At 41.6% G+C, this 18,214-nt stretch overlaps 1 protein-coding gene across 3 annotated transcripts in view; it reads right to left on the bottom strand.

Moving 5' to 3' along the window:
* Nucleotides 1-17,591, bottom strand: part of DHTKD1 (dehydrogenase E1 and transketolase domain containing 1) — a 60,374-nt gene extending 42,783 nt beyond the window's left edge. For 2 of the 3 annotated variants that reach the window (XM_079769483.1, XM_079769484.1), the window contains exons 1-2: nucleotides 17,358-17,591; nucleotides 1,262-1,417 (exon numbers count right to left, since the gene is read on the bottom strand). In XM_079769483.1, coding sequence (XP_079625609.1) covers nucleotides 1,262-1,417; nucleotides 17,358-17,514 — 313 coding nt within the window. In that variant the 5' untranslated portion in view covers nucleotides 17,515-17,591. The remainder of the gene's footprint in view (nucleotides 1-1,261; nucleotides 1,418-17,357) is intronic. The other variant, XM_079769485.1, reaches the window with a different exon arrangement.
* Between the last annotated feature and the right edge of the window lie 623 nt (nucleotides 17,592-18,214).

Here is an 18,214-nt window from a genome sequence, read left to right as displayed (position 1 = left end):
GAAAAAAAAAATCTCTCTTCAAAAGCATACAGCCATACTGTTTTATGTCAAATTTTGATTCTAGAGTCATTTAAACTAATACTTCAAACCCACTTTTTCATCTGCTTCATAGCTACACAGCTTATGTCCTACCTTTATCTCAAATATCTATCTACCAAAATGTCCAAGTCTTAATAAATATCTGTAAAGCAATGTTTATCATTAAACAGTTGGTCTTAATGTGAATTAAAATTGATTCCAAAGCAACATTTAAAGGTAAAAGGAAATCTCTCTGATACTCAACCAAAGAAAAGGGAAGTTTGTAGTGTCATTAGCTCAGTACCAAATCAGTTATCAGTCATCTGCCTAAACCTACAGCATGAGTTAACAAACCAACATTGCCCTGGCCAGTTTGGCTCAGTGGGTAGAGCATCGGCCTGTGGACTAAAGGGTCCCTTGTTCGATTCCAGTCAAGGGCACATGCCTGGGTTGCGGGCCCGATCCCCAGTGTGGGGCCTGCATAAGACAACTGATCAATGATACTCTCTCATCATTGATGTTTCTGTCTCTCTTCCTCTCCCTTCCGCTCTGAAAGCAATAAAAATATATTTAAAAATACATAAATAAATAAAAAGTATCAAGAATGTCACATGCAAAAAAACAAACATTTACTTTATATTTCTTATGTTTCTTACAATAAACTTTAGATCTTTGATATTGATTGACCAATGTTGCAAGAATATGGGAGTGCAGATATCCCTTCAAGATCCTGATTTCAATTCCTTTAGATAAATACCCATAAGTGGAATTGCTGGATCATATGATGGTTTTATTTTTAATTTGCTGAGGAACCCCCACGCTGTTTTCTACAATGGCTACACCAAATTACATTCCCACCAACAGTGCACAAGAATTCCTTTCCTCCACATCCTCACCAACACCTGCATCTTTTGTTTTTTTTTGACAATAGCCAATTCTAACAGGTGTGAGGTGATCTCATTATGGTTTTGATTTGCGTTTCCCTGAGTACTTTTTCATATACCTGTTGGTCATTTGTCTATTGGTTTTTGAATGCAGATGAAATGGGCCCTATTGAAAGACCATTCTAGAACTTTAAGACTGCTCCTCCCTGATAGTGCTTGAAAGTGCTCCTCACTGTCTCCTCACACCCCATGAAAGCCTCAACTCCAGTGAGCATATGGGTTCTTCAAGAACAGAGGAAGGAGCCCCACCTCTGTTGGCAGGTAACTGTCATGGAAGGTCTGTTGTCAATGGGTTTTACCTGTGGTATTAAAGGGTCCCTGCAGGGTCTGCACAAGAGCTTGGATTTCAGGCACATTCTCCTGCAGGGCTTGTCCAGTAAAGAGGGGGTTGATTTTGGCAGCTTTATGACCATGTTCACAATATACTGTCACCAACCTGGCAAGTCCATGATCAACTATTTTAGGGGGGAAGAAAGCAATACAAACAGTTTAGGAAATGCCACAAACCACAAAAGTTAGTTTTTCAAAGAAGCCTTGTGGCCTTCAACATTTTTAATGCATTGCTCCTACCCACCACATCTGCCAGTAGTTTTTCAGGATTAAAGACTCAGAATCCAGGAAAACACACTTATTTCCTTAAATGTATCTCATGATAATTAAAGTCATTAAAAAAATGTAAATAGGACTATGATTATACATTTATAAAATAATTATGTATATGAATAATATTAAAATGGAATACCTCAAATTGAAAAAAAACACCTCTTACAATGCTGAAATTATGGATAATTAGTCCTCTTATTGTTTAAGATATTTTTCAACACCTTACATTAAAAATATAGAGAGAGAACTACAAAATCAATGTTACATTTATTTCTTATTTCTTAAGGACCTCAAGTAAATAGTTATTTCACAGACTCATAAAATCTTAGATGAAGACTAAAAATTATAATGTCACTCACATAATGCCAAAAAAAAAAAAAATCCCCTTTGTAAAGCCCTAAATGAGTGATCCCGCAGTCTCCACATAAAGGGAAGCCATTATCTTTCAATGAATCCAGTTCTATCTGAGATGATTTCATATTCAGCCAAAAGCTGCTTTTCTTTCCTTTCTACATGCAAGGCCTAAAATTGGGGTTGGGGGTCCCTCATGCCCACATTCATTTAACCTTGAGTTTGTCAAGGTAGTTTTATACAAACTGAGCACAAATCCCTGAGGATAAGCAGATGTGCTATAGAGGGCACACAATTTCCTGAACATTTTTTAAATTTGCATTTTTATTTCCAGAATCCAAAGAAAACTATTAGCATATTTTCAAATATTTAATGACCATTATTTCAACATGTATTGCTATGCAACGATTTCACAGTTACATATGTGCCTGGGTTTGTATTCAGTATACTGCAAAGTGTACCTATTGGCAAAAGCTCAGAAGACAGAACAGAGATGTATTGAATATGTAAAGGGTGTGTTTGCACTAACATTGCAGTTAGGAGGATCCATATTATGTCTATTACACTAATCAAACAATCCCAGTAAATGAACTGAATTCTGGATAGAGGTTAGTCTTGTATATTGCCATAGGGTTCTATTCTGAATTGTATTAAAGTTCTTAGTTGCTATTTTATGAAGTAGGAAATCTTCATATTTGTGGCTAAAATCCAGATAGATCATGTCTAAAGCACTGTCCTTTTGTGCCAACTCCCATGTAAGCATTCTAGAGTATTATTAAAAGCTTGGCTAGTGAGCATTTAGAAACTGGAGCAGTGATCTCTGTAAGGTGATGTTTACTGAGAGAATGTTTTTGAAAGGACTACTAGATTGCTATGAGGATGGTGATGGTAACCATGTATATTTACTATTGGACTTATCCCAACAAAGATGGAATTCAGTAGATAATACCGGAAGCTGTGGAAAGTAGAGGAGATCACCTAGAAAGAAAGTAGATTGAGAAAGTGACCCTAGGTACATGATAGAGTACCAATATTTTAGAGGTGAGCGAAGAGGAAGAGTCCGCCCAAAAGTGACTGAGGTTGTTAGCAGGAATCCTGCAATGCCATAGAGCCAAAGGAAGGATGTATTTTTAAGAAGGAGTGGCCTTTATAAGACAACCATTATTAAAAGTTCCTTAAATATATTTATATACAGGGTGGGACAAAAGTAGGTTTACAGTTGTTCCTATGGAAAATAATAGATTAATAAGTAATAATACAAAAAAATAAATTGTATTTTTCGTAAAATAAACTCTTGTTTCACATACTCAGAACTGTAAACCTACTTTCACATACAGTTCTGAGTATGTGAAACAAGAGTTTATTTTACGAAAAATACAATTTATTTTTTTGTATTATTACTTATTAATCTATTATTTTCCATAGGAACAACTGTAAACCTACTTTTGTCCCACCCTGTGTGTGTGTGTGTGTGTGTGTGTGTGCGTGTGTACATTTAATGAAGTGGCCAACAGAAATCAGAAAGAGCATGTGGCATCTACTATTCCGGAAGAGCAGAGAGAAGGACCTTATTCTCCTCCCGCCTCTGGGACCTTATTCTCCTACAACCCTCCTGACAATTTATTTTTCTCTTAGACCCTCATTTCATTGCCTTGGTTTCTTCTACCACACACAATCCTACATCCTTCCCTCTCTGACCCACAAGCCCTTCCATGTGACCTCTGGAATTTTATTTCATGATTAACAAACCTCTGGACGTTCTTAACCTCATCCCTGAACATTCCTTAAACTCTTATCCTAACTGGAATCTGGTTTCCCCACAGGCCACCAGTAGAAGGTGAAACTATTGATCAACCATAACTATACTCCTCAAATATTGAAGGTGGAGTCAATGCCTCCTGGCTCCTCGTTAACATTTCCGTATCATTAATCCTCTAATTCTTTATAAACCTCCAGCCTCTGAGGGACATACTGTTACTGTTAACTAATCTCCATTTGCCAAAAGTCATTACAAAATCATGTTGTAGGAAAATGCTTAATGGGAAAGTGTCCATTTAGATGAGAAAAGATAATAATACAATACATATAGCATGAGCCTGCTTTTTGTTAAAATGTTGTTTGTGTTAATAGTATCTATAATAATAAAAGTATAATATGCTAATTAGACTGGACAGCCGAATGACCTTCCTGATGTCATTCCGGACGTCCTTCCAGATGAAGCCGCTGCGGTGAGGACCCAGGCAGAGGCGGTTAGGGGCAATCAGGCAGGCAGGCGAGCAGTTAGGGGTGATCAGGCAGGCAGGCTAGTGGTTAGGAGCGATCAGGCAGGCAGAGGGGTTAGGGGTCATGAGGCAGGCAGGCAGACAGAGTGGTTATGGGAGTTCAGGCAGGCAGCAGGTCCCGGACTGCGAGAGGGCGCAGGCCGGGCTGAGGAACCACCCCCCGAACCCATGCACGATTTTTGTGCACCAGGCCTCTAATATAACATATTTATTTCATTATATAGTCTATGTAGCACCACGTTAGAACATATATACTTCATATATGTGTATATATCTATACATATACTTCATATATATAAAGGAAACAGACCAAAACCTTAGTAATTTACCCTATGTCAAAATTTCTGATTTTTTTGGTTTATCATATTTTCTAAGTTTTCCACAATGGACATGTACAATAGAACTCTTTTCATTGTATCCATTAAACATGCTTGCTGCCCACTGCATTCTGAAAGCTTTTGATTAGTGGTTTCTCTCCAGCACACCTGCACCTCTGCCCTCACCAACTGACTAAATGCTGGTAAAAATCAGTTATATTTGTTCCTAAGCCTGTTGCTGTGAGAAAAAAATAAAATATTAGGAGAGAAACTATAAACATATAGAAAGATTCCGCACTCAGATTGCTTTCATAGGCTCTCTTTAAATCTTGCATAGATGCAAACAAAACTATAAATATTTAGGTTAAAATAACTTGAAGCATCTCACGTCTTTATAATAATCCTTGTGTCAATGACTTTCTAAAAAATTAACTGACAAACTTCTAGTTTCAAATGCTGTTTTTCTAGCAAATAATGAAAGTATTTGTTACAAAGTATTAATATATTTAAAACAAAATATGTAATAAAAGTAATTAAATTAGGATATTTAAAGAATATAAAATATGAAAGAAAGAAAATACTTAAGAGGATGAGAACACAGCAATAGAATGTATATATTCTTCATTAAAATAACTTTCTATTATTGTATAAATCAAAGGGTTACTGTAACAGAAAAACGAATACCATTATGTTAGGCATAACACTGTCCAAACAATTCAGAACTCATGATATCTCCAAAAGTCCAGAGGAATTTAAGTTAAGTCCCTAAGAAGCCAGAGAGTCTTGGCTGGGTAGCTCAGTTGAATACAGCTTCATCCTGATGTGCCAAGGTTGCTGATTTGATCCCCAATCAGGGCACATACAAGAATCAACCAATGAATGCATAAAAAGTGGAACAATAAATCGATGTCTCTCTCTCTCTCTCTCTCCTCTCTCTCTCTCTCTCTCTCTCTCTCTCTCCTCTCTCTCTCTCTCTCTCTCTCTCTCTCTCTCTCTCTCTCTCTCTCTCTCTCTCATCAATTAAAAAAAAAAAAAAGAATTACCTGGAGACAGCTATTTTAGAAAAGCCTGCTTGCAAGGTGAGGCTCTGGCTGGTGTCTGGGAACTTGGATTTCAGGAATGTCCTCACCTGTCTCTAACTAATAAGGGTGGTTCGCTATGCCTTCATGGTGCAAACAATGTGGTTTATGCTGAATACCTGCTTTTCTAGTGGGAATCTGGAATTGTGGCATGTGTAGAGGGTGCTTACAGGAACATCCCCAATAAAAACCTTGGGTGCCAAGCCTCTAATTGGCTTAACTGGGCAGAAACATTCCACACATGTTGCAGGTTTTTGTCACTTGAAGAGGTGTGCATTCTGCTACCCCCTGTGGGAGAGAGAGCATAAGAAAGCCTGCACAATGGTTCCTCCAGACTCTTCCTGTGCTTTTGTCCATTCTGATCCAGTTGTGCATCCTTATTCCTTCACTGTAATAAATCCTAGCATTGAGTGCAGCTATATACTAACTCCTAATGTGGCATGGCCTGAAGGACACCCAACACACATTATGGGTGACACTGGAGCTGAGTACCTAACAGCTGTGCTCTATGAGCCCACACACAGCTTCTGCCAATATTCCCAGAGCTACCTCTGGTTTACTCCACATATCCTTCAGTTCTAGGAGATACCCTTGTATCTTTCAAATAGAGTCTCCTCTTTGCTTAAAATAGCCAGAGTTGGTTTCTGTTGCTTGTGACCAAGAGAATCTTAGCTAATACAGGAAGTGAAAAAAGAAATTATGATAGGGATTTCTACATCAATTATTTTATTCTCTGCTGTAAGCAAACATGGTAGGGGCACTGAATGGTGTTTTATTATCAGGAAGAATATTGTTCATATTAATCAGCATGAAGCACACTGACAGATAAACTCAACTAAACTTAGTGCTTAAACTAAAAGTCACTACAATTCCCTTTCATCAGCTGGTCATAAACAGTCTCTCCCCTCACCCCCCCAAAAAAAAATCTAGATCATATCCACAGCATATTTCCATTCGAGGCAGCATATGCTTAAAGCAAGTAAGATTGCATATGAGCCTAACCAGTGATCACGCACAACAGGGGGAGGAGGGCTTGCGTGTGGGGGGGGTTTGGGAAGGGAACAGGGGGAGGGGGTTGATGACAAATATATGATACCTTAATCAATAAAGTAATTTAAATAAATAAATAAATAAAAATAAAGCAAGTAAGAATGTTAGATAGCTATACAAACACTGAAGATTCCAAGAAAGAGAAATACATAAGTGGAGTCCCTTAGAATCCTATAAAAATGAGATGGTTGCCTCCAGCTTCAACTTAGGAACTTCAGAGATAACCACATTAAAAGCCAAGCCTTTGTACTAGAATACTATATTCTGTGCAACAAACTCAGATAGACCTAGGCTGTGCAACTGAATTCATTTCATATCATGCCCTCCCTTCCCATATCAAACATATCTTTATAAAATAAATTAATTTTGCCAGCTATTTCTTTTTTTCAAAAACAAAATAAAAAACCCAGACTTTAAATAGAAACCTTGGTCTGGTCCTTTCCATGTTTCCCTAATTCTTTCTTAAATCATCGCCAAGTTAGATACCTAAGGGTCACAGATTGGTAATAAATGACAGTGACCATTTACTGAGTACTAATTTTTGGTACACACTGTGCTGGATTTTTCACACACATCATCTTACCTAGTCCTTGCAACAACTTGAAAATAGGTGTTCTTATTTGCAGAAGAGTAAACTGCAAAGGTTAAGTGAATTACAAAAGGTGACACAGGTCATTGAAAAGCTGGAATTTGACTTCAAGCCAGTGTTTTAACCATCCTATATAATAAAAGCCTAATATGCTAAGTGTCCAGTTGTCTGGTTGGCCGTTCAACCCATCAAAGCGTAATCCTATATAATAAAAGGGTAATATGCAAATCAATTGAACGGCTGTACGACCAGTCGCTATGACGCGCACTGACCACCAGAGGGAAGATGCTCAATGCAGGAGCTGCCCCCTGGTGGTCAGTGTGCTCCTACAGGGGGAGCTCCACTCAGCCACAAGTGGGCTGACGGCTGGTGAGTGCAGCAGCCCACCTCCGTGGCAGCACTAAGGATGTCCAGCTATGGCTTATGCCTGCTCCCTGTGGGCCTAAGCCATCAGTCAGACATCCCCCAAGGGCTCCCAGACTGTGAGAGGGTGCAGGCCAGGCTGAGGGATCCCCCCTCCTGAGTACACGAATCTCGTGCACTGGGCCTCTAGTATGCTAATAATATGCTAAGGCTGCTCAATCGCTCGCTATGATGTGCACTGACCACCAGGGGGCAGACGTTCCAACTGGTAGGTTATCTTGCTGCTGGGGTCCGGATGGGGACTGACCAAGACAGGCCAGACATGCCCTGGAGCCCTCCCACGGTCCCTCACTGGCTGGCCAACCTCCTGCATCCCTCCCCGGCCCCAATCATGCACCAGTGGGGTCCCTCAGCCTGGCCTGTGCCCTCTTGCAATCCGGGACCTCTCGGGGGATGTTGGAGAGCCAGTTTCGGCCTGACAGCAGAATGACTGGTTACTATGATGCGCACTGGCCACCAGGGGGCAGACACTCAACACAGGAGCTGCCCCTTGGTGGTCAATGCGCTCCCACAGCGGGAGTGCTGCTCAGCCAGAAGCCAGGGTCACAGCTGGCGAGCGCAGCAGCGGTGGCGGGAGCCTCTCCCACCTCCACGGCAGCGCTAAGGATGTCTGACTCCCCCAAGAGCTCCCACACTGCAAGAGGGCGCAGGCCGGGCTGAGGGACCCGCCCTCCTGAGAGCACAAATTTCGTGCACCAGGCCTGTAGTTACACTATAACAAAAATTCTATGTTGTACACTTGAAACTAATATAATAATAGTCTATATCAACTATAATTGAATTTTTTAATTGAAGCGGGAAGTCCAGAGCTTATAGCAAAAGGATGAGAAAACTAAAAGTCATTAAGACTTTATTTTTTAGTACAAGAGCTAATGTCATTAGCCTTTTTGGTCTGCATTTGTGCTCCAGAATTATTTAAATTTTTTTAAATCTCTAATGCAGTAAAATTTTATTCAACCATTTTCCCCATAACCCCAGTAAAGGCTCCTGTTATTTCTAATATGTAATATACCTACAACATCTCACTTCAACTACTAAAGCTCAGTGCCAAGGTCAGTAACCACTAAACCAGTGATGGCAAACCTATGACACGCGTGTCACCACTGACACGCGTAGCCATTTCTGATGGCACATGGCCGCTGAGGCGGCCGCATGCCGAGGATGAAACATTTGCTGCTCCTGAGAATGAAACATTTGCGACTCTAACTCCAAGACTCTAGTCGCAAATGTTTCATCCTCCCCTATTAGACACTCTGTGCCGGAGGTCTGTAGGCCAAAACAACAGAAGTCCGGCACAGATCGTCTAGTTCTGGGACTTTCGGTTAAGCCGGGATCTTTGCCCTCACTTCCGCCAGCAGAGCAGGGAGCAGCGGAACGCAGCGGGGGACGCATCTCTGGGGGCCCTGCCATTACCAGTAACCAAATAACAGTTAACCACAGCAACCATTATCTACTGTTCTGGGGTGTCATGGATTTCTAAGCCATCATTACTGAGATAAGTGAGGGGGAGGCTGGGAGAGGCGAGGGTTTGTGGCATGCTATGGGTGCCGTTTCCCGCCATTAGAAATAGCGGCAGCCATTTCAATTCACATAAGGAACACCATCTTGCTCCATAGTGCAGACTCCATTTCACCACTATTACTGTTGTGCATCCTTATTAACCCCTATTTCTGCTTATTAACCCCGCCCTTTCCTAAAAGACAGTTATATGCACCATTTTGTGGTTAGTTAGGCTAGTTAACCCCTAATTGCCTGCAGGCCTAACAAGCTATCTATAATTCTATCTTCTGTCACTGGCCCCTGATGGAGAACCCAAAAAATAAAAAACTAAGGTTAAGTAAAGGAAGTGGTAGTAGCAGTGGCCGACCCTTTCAAGAGACATGGACTGAGATGTATGGCTTTATAGAAAAAAACGGCAGATCATTTTGCGTTCTATGTACTGAAACGGTAGTAAGCAGAACGTGGAATATAAATAGACATTTTGAAACTAATCATTCTCAGCTGTTGGAAAAAAGTGAGGATGAAAGGAAGGAATACATTTCCAGGCAGCTACACCTTTATAAGAGCCAATCTAATTCCATCCTTAAATTTGTGAAAGGCTCTACAAATTTAACATCTTCAAGTTTGAGCATTGCTCCCTCTATAGCTCAGCATGGAAAAGCGCTCAGTGAGGGAGAATTTATTAAAGAAACTCTCCTAAGATGTGCACCAGTTCTATTTCACGATATGCAGAATAAAGATGCAATTATTAAGAGAATATCTGAGTTACCACTCAGTCTAAATATCATAAAAGACCGCATAATGAGACTGAACACAAACGTACAACATCAATTAAAGAGAGACATAAGGAAGTGTAAATATTTTTCGATCTTTCTTGATGAAACTACTGATGTCACATCACATGCTCAGTTGGCCATTATTGGTCGATATTCTGATGGTCTCACAATGAGAGAAGAGTTGATAAAGTTAGTATCAGTGTCAACAAGTAAATCAGGAAGCGAAATATGTAAGGTTGTTATACAAACATTTCGTGACCTAAGCATTGATATCTCTAAAGTTGTGTCAGTGACGACAGATGGGGCACCAAATATGGTGGGGAAAAAAGTCGGATTTGTCAAATTGTTTACAGAAGCTATTGGACATCCGATTGTTCCTTTTCATTGTATTATCCATCAGGAGGCTTTATGTGCCAAGGCAGGATTCACCGACTTAAACGACTTAATGTCACTTGTTACAAAAATAGTTAATTTAATAGCTGCTCGCCCCCTTCATAAGCGAGAATTTTCGGCAGTTTTACTGGAGGTTGATTCTACCTACAGTGGACTGCTGATGTACAATAATGTAAGATGGCTGAGCCGAGGCAAAGTTCTTGAGCGCTTTGTGGAGTGCTTTGAAGAAATTAAGGTATTTGTTGACGATAAGGATCTGGGAAACTTTCCTCAGCTTAATGATGATAAGTGGGTCAACACCCTGATGTTTTTTACAGATCTCTCTGTTCATATTAATGAACTGAACTTAAAGTTACAAGGTTTTGGCAAAAGTATTGACATTATGTTTGGATACATAAAAGCTTTTGAAAGTAAAGTTAAAATTTTCAAGCGAGATGTAGGAACTAAAACTTATAAGTATTTTCCTCGAGTAACAAAGTATTTTGAGAAGGCCAGTGCAGCTGTACAAAATGAAATGGAACTCTTGCATATGAAGTACCAGCATGTTTTAGACTCGTTACTTGACCAGTTTAGTGATAGATTTAGTCAATTTAGAAGTCTAGAACAGACCATGAAAATAATTAAGTATCCTGATGTTGTAGTCTACAGTAGTTTGGAATTAAATGGTTTCCAATGGATGCAAATTGATGATTTGGAGATGCAACTTGCAGAATTTCAAGACAGTATCTGGGCTCAGGTGTTTGTCGACTTGAGGTCAAAGCTTGAGAATCTGGAAAGGTGCCGCTTGGAGAATCAAGAGGAGTGCCACTACGAACAGGAAATTTGGAGTGCCTGGAACCGACTGCCAGACACTTTTAGCACCCTGAAAAATATAGCAATGGCTTTACTCACAATTTTTCCCTCTACATACTTTTGTGAGGCCTTATTCTCAGCATTAAATAATATCAAAACCAACAAAAGAAACAGATTGACAGATAAAGTTAGTAGCGCTTGCTTGGGCCTGAAGTGTACAAAATACCAACCTTCAATTGAAGATTTAGCCAATGAAATTCAGCAACAAAAAAGTCACTAATAGGCAGGTTAGTTAAAGAATTCCCCCTCCCCCTCACTTATCTTAGTTCACAGCACCCCACACAAGCTAAATAATATCAAGACCAACAAAAGAAACCGACTGACGGATGAACAAAGAAGTCACTAAGCAGGTAAGTTAAATATTTAGTTTTTGGTTTATTAAATACAATTATATATAACAATTATACATTTATGTTATTTAAACTATACATATCGCGAAATAATGTTTTTTCCTCAAAGTGACACACTACCCGAGTTATGCTCAGTTTTTTGGCGAAGTTTGACACACCAAGCTCAAAAGGTTGCCCATCACTGCACTAAACACTGGAATCCTATGGCTCCCATCTCCTGATGCTCACTAAATTCTGCCATAGCGAAATTTATATCTGTAAATCACCACTCCTAAATCCATCTCCATTTTAAATTGGGATTGTCGATAAATAAACTCAAGTGTACTTAGAAATGGAGGTTGACAGAGGTTAAAGTACATGTTGTTACTAATAGTCAGCCACAAAGAACACTCATCACAGGTCAAATTTTAACTAGTGAAACCTCGGCCATCCAAAAGATTACAAGAAGCAAATTCAGTATCTCTGTTAAGCCTAATACAATGGAAATCTTAGTGAACGGTGTAGTCATACTATGAAGGCAATGCTTTTCAGCCAAGATAAACATATGAAGAAAGACAGTTGACGAAGGGCAAAGGGAGAAGGGAGATACCATAAGTCTGACTATCCCTCCTCCCTCTTCTTATATCTCCTTTAATGTTGGAGGATGCTGAGTCATTTTCAGTGGGGTTTGTCATTTAATTTACTTTGCCAGCACTGAAAGTTATGTACATGATCCATCACACCAACTCGGTCATTCCTCTCAACCAACATGCCAACGGTTAGGACAAATGGCAGGTGACATGAAAAAGACTAGAGCCCAACAAGCCATGTCCTTGGCCTCATAAGCCTCCTGTTCTAATTAATGGAACTGACTATAAGCACACACTTACACAGAAGAAAAACCCAACAAGTCTTAATTGACTTCATCAGCAAAAAAGAAGTTATAACTTTTTAAATAACTTATTAATAGTATACACTATTACTAATATAGTAATAGTAATATAGTTGATTACCCAATATATAAAGTGCTTCCTTTCTTGACACTTAAGGTTATGGTTGTACATGCAAAATTCAAATGTACTAAATGTCACAAATAAATTACAAATACAGAACCATATTTCCATGTATTAATAAGAATGAATAATTTAATAAGTATTCAGTTAAGTGTAGAGCTGAGAAAAATATAAGACTAGGTCTTTACTAGACAGAACCTTATACACAATCAGAAAAAGTTCAATAGAGTCCAAAGGGCTCCATACTGAGAATTGAGAGAGATCAGATCAGGATAGCCTGGTGTTGTCTGGAAAGATATCGTGGAGGAACTGGGAATGGAGCTGGACCATGGAGAATGGGTAATAAGTGAAAAGGCACAGAACGAGGAAGAAGAATTTGTGGTAAAGATTGAAATGTGGGGTTATTTATGTTGGAGAGAGGTTAAAAAAAAAAAAGATAGGATGAGTCAAGACACATGAAGGGCATTGAATATCAAGCTAAAGAATTTGGATTTTATTCTGAGAGGCAAAGTAGAGACTTTGGAGACCTGAGTAAGAAAATGACTCAATGAAATCAATGTTTTAGAAAGACTGGAAGGGACTAGGCTACAAATTTTAATACCAGAGGGGCTAGCAGTTTAACCTTTTTGAAGTTATGCATCTCTTTGAGAATTTAATAAAAGCTATGAGCCCTTGCCTGGCTGGCATGGCTCAGTGGTGGAGCGTCGACATATGAACCAGGAGGTCAGGGTTCAATTCCTGGTCAGGGCACATGCCTGGGTTGTGGGCTCGATCCCCAGTGTGGGGCGTGCAGTGGGGGCAGCCAATCAATAATTCTCTCTCACCATTGATGCTTCTATCTCTCATTTTCTCCCTTCATCTCTGAAATCAATAAAAAAAATATATATATATTTGAAAAGCTATGAGCCATTTGCCTAGAAGAGATAGACTCTCAGAGTTGTGCAAAGTTCACAGACCCTCTGAAACCTTTTCATAGGGGTTCATGAACTCAGGTTAAGAACCCTTGAATTAAACTTATTTTTTATTGTAGCAGACCAGAATTAAAGGTCTAGACTAGGATCCTAGTTCGTGAACATATAAAGAAAGCAAGTCTTTGAGATACATAGTGCTCAAAATTTGATATAAAGTATGAGGTGAAAAAGTTGAAGGTGGAGTGCTTACCCAGAATTTTACAATACATCTGCAACAGAGATTCCTATAACTCTCAATATCCATTTCCCCTTCTCTTTCATGGTAATAGATAGCTGAGTTTATGACCATCCAAAATAGAGATACACATTCCTAGTCTTCAATGCAGCCAGTGTGGCCATGTGACTAAATTCTGACCAATAAGAAGGTAATAGAAGTGATACATACTACCTTTGGGTCTTGCCTGGTTCTCTTCCCTTCACCCTTTCCTTCTTCCTACTGGCCAATATATGGACACAGTGGTGAGCTATCTCAGACCAGAGTTGAAAGCAATACCCACAGGATGATGAAGGAACAATAAAGAAGGAGCTTGATCCCCTATGAAACTGCAGAGCAAAGCTGTCATACCAGCTTAGATTTTTACTTATTTTACTTGTCATTATTATTCCAGGCCTCTGGCACAACCCTGAAATCATCCTATCTGCTATAGAACTCAGTCCCCGAGGTGGTTTGCTGCCATAGTAGAAGCTAAAATGCATGACTGGCTTAGCAGCCAGGTAGTGGGTGCCGTGACCCATACAGTTCAGAATAGAAAGCTGACGAACATCGTTTTGCTATCTGACTTGGTAAAACTGTCACCTGCAATACCCTGAAAGGCAGACTACATGCCCACAGATCCTGTAGCTTTTTTTTTTTTTTTTTTTTTTCAGGAAAGCCCTGGGAGAAAGATGAGGTCAAGTTGGAGCTAGCTAATCAGCAACAAGAGATGGCAGGAAATTCACTCTGCATGGAGGTCCCTAGAAGGTAGACCCTGGCGAGTTTGGAAAATTGGAAGTATTTAGAAAACATGGTTTTGAAAAGGCTGGCTAATAGGAGATAGAACAGACAAAATCCTTCTTCAAGTACATTCTAGTAAGCATTCTCTGTTAGACAAGGGAAGCCAGCTGAGACCTCAAGATCCGATAAAGAGTGTTGCCTTCCCACTCAAGCCTATTATTTTGGTTGATGTCAGGTAAGCAACATTAAATTTAGGGAGCGGAACATGTAGAACACAGAAGCAATAAATAACAGACTGAAGTTTTGTGGCTTAAATATTGGGTCTACAGGCTCTCGTCAGGTACCTCAATTGGTTAGAGCATGGTCCCCCTACACCAAGGTTGCAGGTTAGATCTCCAGTCAGGGCACATACAAGAAGCAACCAATGAATGGGTAAATAAGCGAAACAACAAACCAGTGTTTCTCTCCCACCCCCCCACCCCACCCTCACTCCCTCCCCATCTTCTCTCTCTCTAAAATCAATCACTAAATAAATGTTAGGTCTAGATGAGATCTTTTTTCTTAATCCTCACCTGAGGATATGGTGTTTTTAAACTGATTTTTAGAGAGCAAAGGGAGAGAGAGAAAAAACATCGATGTGAAAGCAAAACAGTGATCAGTTGCCTCCCATAGGTGCCCTGACCGGGGATTCAACCCACAACCTAAGTATGTGCCCTGACCAGGAATCAAACTGCAACCTTTTTTAGCCAGGGCTAGAAGAGATCTTTAAGCAATTTGCTCATAGAATGACCAGAAGTAAAAAGACTGCAGACCTATGAATTTTATAAGAAAACTATACTGCCTAAGAAATCCCAACTCTGGCCAGAAAAAAATAAAACCTGTAACTGATGACCCCCGTAAAGAAACCCTCAAGCTCCTAACCTTATCAAAGTAGACTGTGAAAGGGGTGCAGCCCCCGAGAAGGGCATGTCCATGTCAAAGATGGCCACAGAAGATACTGGATAAAGAAGAATCCGTAAGGCAAATCCAGAGGAATGGACAGAGGGCAGTGTTGAAGGGCCAGATAAACTTGTGAACTTACTACATAGCCACAACAGGGAGCTTTTATCATTCCTCCCCAATAGGATTGGTAACTGCTTTGAACCAGTGGCTTCTATAGATCCCTCATTCTTTCCTTCTACAGATGGAAGTTTTCTTTATATATCATAGGCGTATATATGGGGTGGGTGGCAGTTCACATGAGGAGTCACAGCCAGACCAGATGAAGAGGACCACATAGTCTCCAGAAATAATGGACTTTGAGCTGGATCCAGGAGTTGAATGGAAAGAGATGAACACGTTTTACATTTGGAAAGAAAAGTTTAGGATACTTGAGTGGCCAAAGGGTTCAAATATGGTGATTACTAGTTGTTTTCTGATATCTATTTTCCTCTTCTTTCTCAAGATAATTTTTAGCTGGCACATGGCCACCCTGAATAAAGACCATGTTTTCCAATCTCCCTTGCATGTATATAGACAGGTGACCAAGTTCTGGCCAATGAGATATTATTGGACGTAATATACACAACTCTCCTTCCCCCTTCTCCCACACAGCCTAGTAGGATATAATGATCTACAAAAAAGAGTTATTATAAAATAATTCGAGGAATCAAATAGAGACCAATTGTGAGGAAACACCTCAAATGAGATCGTAATAACTGAGCACATACTAATATGATCTTACATGAAGAAGAGACTGTCAAACACATTTCACACATACATCTCTTACTGACTATAACAATATTTGGCCACTGATGGCCATGGATTTCCTGTTAGAGAATTACCTGGGGTGCCTGATAAAAATACATATTCCTGTATCTCATCTCAGACCACTGCATTGGAACCCAGCGGGTAGAGGGAGGAAAGGAGGCCTGGAAAATGGCACTTTAAATATCAAAGTGATTTGAACACACACTTACGTTGGAGAAAGGACATCTACATTTTTGACACTCATTTTGCAAAGTGAAATAAGACACCTATAGTCTTACTCTCAATGGATTAACGATGTAGTTCCCAAATGCCTTCCCTAAAGAAACCCCATTGCATTCAAGAGAGAGAGAAATCAGGTTTATTCCAAATGTCCCCTGAGGTCAAGAGCAAAATAGTGAGATACCAGCGTGTGATGTAAGATTCAAAGGTCAGGCGCTTAGATGATGAAGGGGATCTTCACTGTTAATCTAATGCCTGGATCAACGATACCAAATGATTTTACTCTGATAATTGATCTGTATTCGTCTTCTACTCTGTGAGGATGAATAAAGATACAATAACTTTGGAGCATAAATCAAATATTCAAAATTAATCTCTTGCCCACGAGCATGCCACACAAGAGAGAGGTTTGTCCTCTAATCCATTAAAACTCCAGTAACATGGTTCTAAATTCAGCAAAGAGTTTTAAACGCTGAAATTGAAGTTCGAGGCTGAGCCAGAGGACATAAACAGGTAATAAATAACCATGCTGTGGTCGTGGCCCTGAAATGTATCCTTGTGTAAACTCCAGGAGCTGGGAGATCTTGGAACTTTGCTTTTCCCGCGGCCCCGCCTCCGCAAAGAGCTCAGTTCCCACGAGTTTACAGGGAAAAGCAAAGGCAAGAGCGCCCAAGACCCGTCGGAACTCGGAAGGTGGGAAGATCACCCGAGCGTGGGACCGACGTTGAGACCCTGACCTCAAAGTTCCCCAACTCCAGAGGCTGCACAGGGTTGACCCCACACCGACAGCACCCACGCCTCCTCTCTCTGCACCCCCCCCCCCCCTTTTCCTTGCTCCTCCCGGCCTGCGCACAGCCTGCAGACCCCCAGAAGCCCCCCGCCCCCCACGACAGCACCCCGCTGCAGGCCCCGCAAGAAGGACCCCGCCTCCCCAGGCCCCAGGCCCCGGGCCCGCCCCATCGGACCTGGCGGGTGCGCCCGGGCGCCCCGGGGCTCCCGGCTCTCGGTCTTCCTCGGCCGGTAGCCGTAGACGCCCCTTTCGGTCTGGTAGCCGCGCTGGAGGAGGAGCGGAGGCGCCCGCCCGAGGCTCCGTCTGGCCGCTGCCACGGCGACCGAGGCCATACCCCGCCAAGTCCCCGGCCCCGAGCACGAGGGCAGCGGCCACCGGGAGCGGAAAGTGAGGCTCGGAGACGCCCGGAGCCCGGGATCGCTTCGCGGGGGGCGGGCAGCCGGAGCCCCGCCCGCGGACGACGCCCCCGCGCCCGAGCGCCCGATTGGCGGGCGGCCCCTCGGGGCCACGCCCCGGGCCCGGCGGGACGCGCGGTCCTAGAGGCGGAGGGTCGCCCCGCATTTTGGAGACGGGTGTCGTGCGGGGGCCGAGCTCGACCGCGCCCCCGGCGTTCTGGCACAGAACTTGGTGCTCGGTGTGTCCTACAGCCTCCCGCCTGGAGGACTTTCCCGCAGCCCCTCTGCTGGAACCCGCAGGCACAAACGCACAGACACGTGTAGGTTTGCTCACACAAAGGGAAGTGAGCGTCTGGGTTCGTAGAAAGGAGCTTGGACGGAGACCCAGGGACGCAAGAAGGAGCCAGAAAAAAATCAAATGTCTCACCCTTTTTAATTAAGAGATATTGAGGGAGAAAGTACAAAACAGGGGGAGGAGCCTGTGTGAAAGGGATAGAATATGAGTGAAAAGAAATTGGTCGTAAGAGGTTTCAGCTATGCAGAGATATTTGAGGTTCTTCATTAGTCTATCTCTGACAGAGTTTCCCCAAACTATTTTATTCTGACTCACCTTGAACTTTGCCAGTGTGGTGGGGGA

Source organism: Cnephaeus nilssonii (genome assembly GCF_951640355.1).
Source record: "Cnephaeus nilssonii genome assembly, chromosome: 4".
Taxonomy (NCBI): domain Eukaryota; kingdom Metazoa; phylum Chordata; class Mammalia; order Chiroptera; family Vespertilionidae; genus Cnephaeus; species Cnephaeus nilssonii.
The sequence above is the reverse complement of the archived record's forward strand: the minus strand, read 5'-3'. Positions and strand labels throughout refer to the sequence as shown.